General features: G+C 59.6%; 1 protein-coding gene across 1 annotated transcript; it reads left to right on the plus strand.

Moving 5' to 3' along the window:
* Positions 1 to 482: 482 nt before the first annotated feature.
* On the plus strand, positions 483 to 2,615 carry LOC123723625. The gene has a single exon (XM_045686863.1). It carries the CDS (start codon positions 483 to 485, stop codon positions 2,613 to 2,615), a length of 2,133 nt encoding a protein of 710 aa, XP_045542819.1.
* The last annotated feature ends 572 nt before the right edge of the window (positions 2,616 to 3,187 follow it).

Genomic DNA, 3,187 nt, shown 5'->3' on the forward strand with positions numbered 1-3,187 from the left:
GTCCTACTGAAAAACCATCTAAGGCTACGAAAGGCTCTATCACCTTACCGTCGCGCGCCGGTTGCCGTACCGTGTGCATCGTTTCCGTGTCGCTCCGCATTTAAAATCTTTAAATGTGGTAAAAAGTGAAGTGATTTACTTGTGTTATACATCGGGAGATGCGTCTCGGCGAGGCGCATCTAGTGGTATATAATACGTAGTGGGCAGAGACCAAATTAGTTAAGTTTTTAGTGTTTTAGTGTTATAACGGTCGTTTTGGGCGTGGCACTTTTTCGACGAAGTTCAAAAAGCGCTTCGATTTCGTCGTGTAGTATATCGAGAGATGCGTCTCAGTGAGACAAATCGACCGGGATAGTTTTTAGTGTGGATAGAGACCAAATTAGTTAAGTTTTTAGTGTTTAAGTGCGTTTTTAGCGTTATAGAACTTTACATATGAATAGTTTACAAACGCTATGAACAGCAAAAGCAAAGTGATTTACGACATGGGGGAGGACACCTCCATGTCGGACTACACATGCTCAGAGGAAGAGGGCGCCTCCGGGCGCCGGCTGGAAGCCGCGGGCGCCGCGTGCACCGAGGACGCTGCAAGGCAAAACAAGGGAGGTAAGCCGCGGTCAGCGGGCTTGATATCAAAATTCCGAACGGGAACGACCCATAAACGGCCGTTGGCCGCTACATCCGCAGATGAGGACGCCCCGGCCGTGGCGCATAAAGTGGCCTCCTCTTCGACGAGGGGCCGCGTTAGGCGCCCGGTAGGGGTATACAGCTTCCTCAAGGAGGCAAAGGACTACCTGGCTGATGGGGGGGATAGTGAGGGGGAGGACCCCGACCCAACTTACCGTCCAAGCGGGAAGAAGACGAGCCCCGTAGTGGCCTCTGCAAAAACCTCCGACGATGGGACCCCCGGCGCCCTATCCAGGGGCACGGTCGAGGCCCTCGCCGAGGAGGCTCTCAAAAGCGTGGAGAAAATAAAGGAGGAAATTAAGAAGAGCGGCCACCTAAAAGGTACCATATGGGGGCAAATAAACCGGGCGACCAAAAGCGTAATCGAGGCAGTTGAGGGCCTTCGCGATATAACGCCAGATGAAGAGCAGCGCAGGCTCCGCGCGGACAATGCTCGCCTTTCAAGGGAGCTGGATATTGTCCGCAACGAGCTGCGTGCCTTCAAACAGGCGTACGTGGAGTCGCAGCGGAAGTCCGTTGCAGCCCCGAGAGAGGCGACAGGGCCCCAGCAGCCCAACTTTGAGGCGGTGCTCAGATGCGCCATGGAGGAGATGAAGGGGCAACTCCTGCAGTCGGTAGGCGGGATGATCAATGCCCGCCTACAAGACCTGGAGATGCGCCTTCCTCCTGAGCCCGTCATGAGGCCCCCTCTGCGTGCCGACCAACGGCAGCCGCCGCCGCCCCGTCACAAGTCCCGATCGGGGCTCGTGGAAGGCGCCATGGAGGTGGATGGGGAAGCCCAGCCACCCCAGGCGCCCACACCCAGGGCGGTAAAGAAGGCGCCGAAGAAGGGCGCCGCAAAGCGGCCGACTGCCCCCCCGCCTCCTCCTCCCTCCAAGGGAAAACAGGGGGCAGGACAGGCAGAAGTGACTCCTCCCCCCCCAACCGCTGGAACAAGTGGAGAGGGGGAAACCCAGACGGGGACTGCTGGCAACTCCTGGTCCGAGGTTGTCCGGAGGAAGAAGAGGGGAAATGCCGCTGTCGCTGCTAATTCCCCCCCCTCAGCCGGAACAACCCGGCAGATCGCCCCGGCCCCACCAAAGGCCATTAAAATCGTGGCCCCAAAAACCGCGGCCATAGTGGTGACCCTCAAGGAAGGGGCCACCATGACCACCGCGGAAGGGGCCACGACTGACGCAAAATATACTGAGGTCCTGGCGAAGGCCAGGTCCTCGATATCCCTGAGGGAATTCGGTTTGGAGTCGGTCAGGATCCGCACGAGCATGACCGGCTCCAAACTGATGGAGGTCGGGGGGACCACCCCCGAGGAAACCGCTGACCGCCTCGCCGCCGCCCTGGTGGAGGCGGTAGGCAGCTGGGCGGACATCACCCGCCCAACCAAAATGGCCGTCCTCAGGATCACCGGTCTGGATGACACGGTGACCACTGAGGAAGTGGCGGCCCAACTGGCATCGGTCGGCGGGTGTCCCCCCAGCTCCATGAAAGTAGGCAACATCAGGCCGAGCTTCTGGGGCGGCGGCTCCGCCCTGGTCAAGTGCCCAGCGACTGCCGCTAAGGCAGTCGTTAAGGCGGGACGAGTGGCCATCGGATGGACGATGGCCACCGTCAAAGCAGTGGAGGCCCAGCCATTGAGATGCTACAAATGCATGATGCTGGGCCACACCCGCGCGCTATGCCCAACGGAGGCAGAGAACGGGCGTCTTTGCTTCCGCTGCGGCAGTGAAGGGCATAAGTCGGCAGAGTGCGAGGCCCCCTGCAAATGCACCGTGTGTGCAACGACGGGGCGCCCACACTCACATGTGATGGGGGGTGCCAAGTGCACACCCCCGTCGGTGAAGGGCAAAGCCCCGTCGTCGAGCAGAGTGCCTCGCACTCAGCCCCAACCGCACGGCAGCCGTATGGCTGAAGAGGAAGAAATGCAGATATTTTAATGCCAAGACACCTGCATTTCGACCTACTACAGACGAACACCAACCACTCTGCCCGGGCACAGGACCTGCTCATGCAGTGCCTGGCAGAGTGGAGAATTGCTGTTGCGGTCGTGGCTGAACCCTACTTTGTCCCCCCCCAACCCAGTTGGTTCGGGGACACAGAGGGATTAGTCGCCATAGTGGTGCCGCCTTCGAGCCCACAACCCCTCTCCCTCAGGGAGCGAGGAGCGGGCTACGTGGCGGTGAACTGGGGAGAAGTAGTACTCATAGGAGTCTACTTCTCCCCAAACAGAAACCTCCGGCAATTCGAGAGGTTCCTGGATGGCCTGGAGCCGGTTGTGCAGAGAGCATCACCGGCCCAGGTCATCGTGATGGGGGACCTCAACGCTAAGTGCGCAGCGTGGGGGTCCTCCATCACTGACCTGAAAGGGGCGCTTCTCCGGGACTGGGCCGCCATGATCGGCTTAGTTCCGGAGAACCAAGGCAACGCCAACACGTGCGTGCGCCGACAAGGGGGATCAGTCGTGGACGTCACGTTCGCGACCCCCGGCATCGGTGCACGCATATCGTGT

The sequence above is a fragment of the Papilio machaon genome, chromosome 4, assembly GCF_912999745.1.
Source record: "Papilio machaon chromosome 4, ilPapMach1.1, whole genome shotgun sequence".
Lineage (NCBI taxonomy): Eukaryota > Metazoa > Arthropoda > Insecta > Lepidoptera > Papilionidae > Papilio > Papilio machaon.

Coding starts and splice junctions, on each gene's coding strand:
- LOC123723625 (XM_045686863.1), top strand. CDS start 483: ATGGGGGAGGACACCTCCATGTCGGACTACACATGCTCAGAGGAAGAG.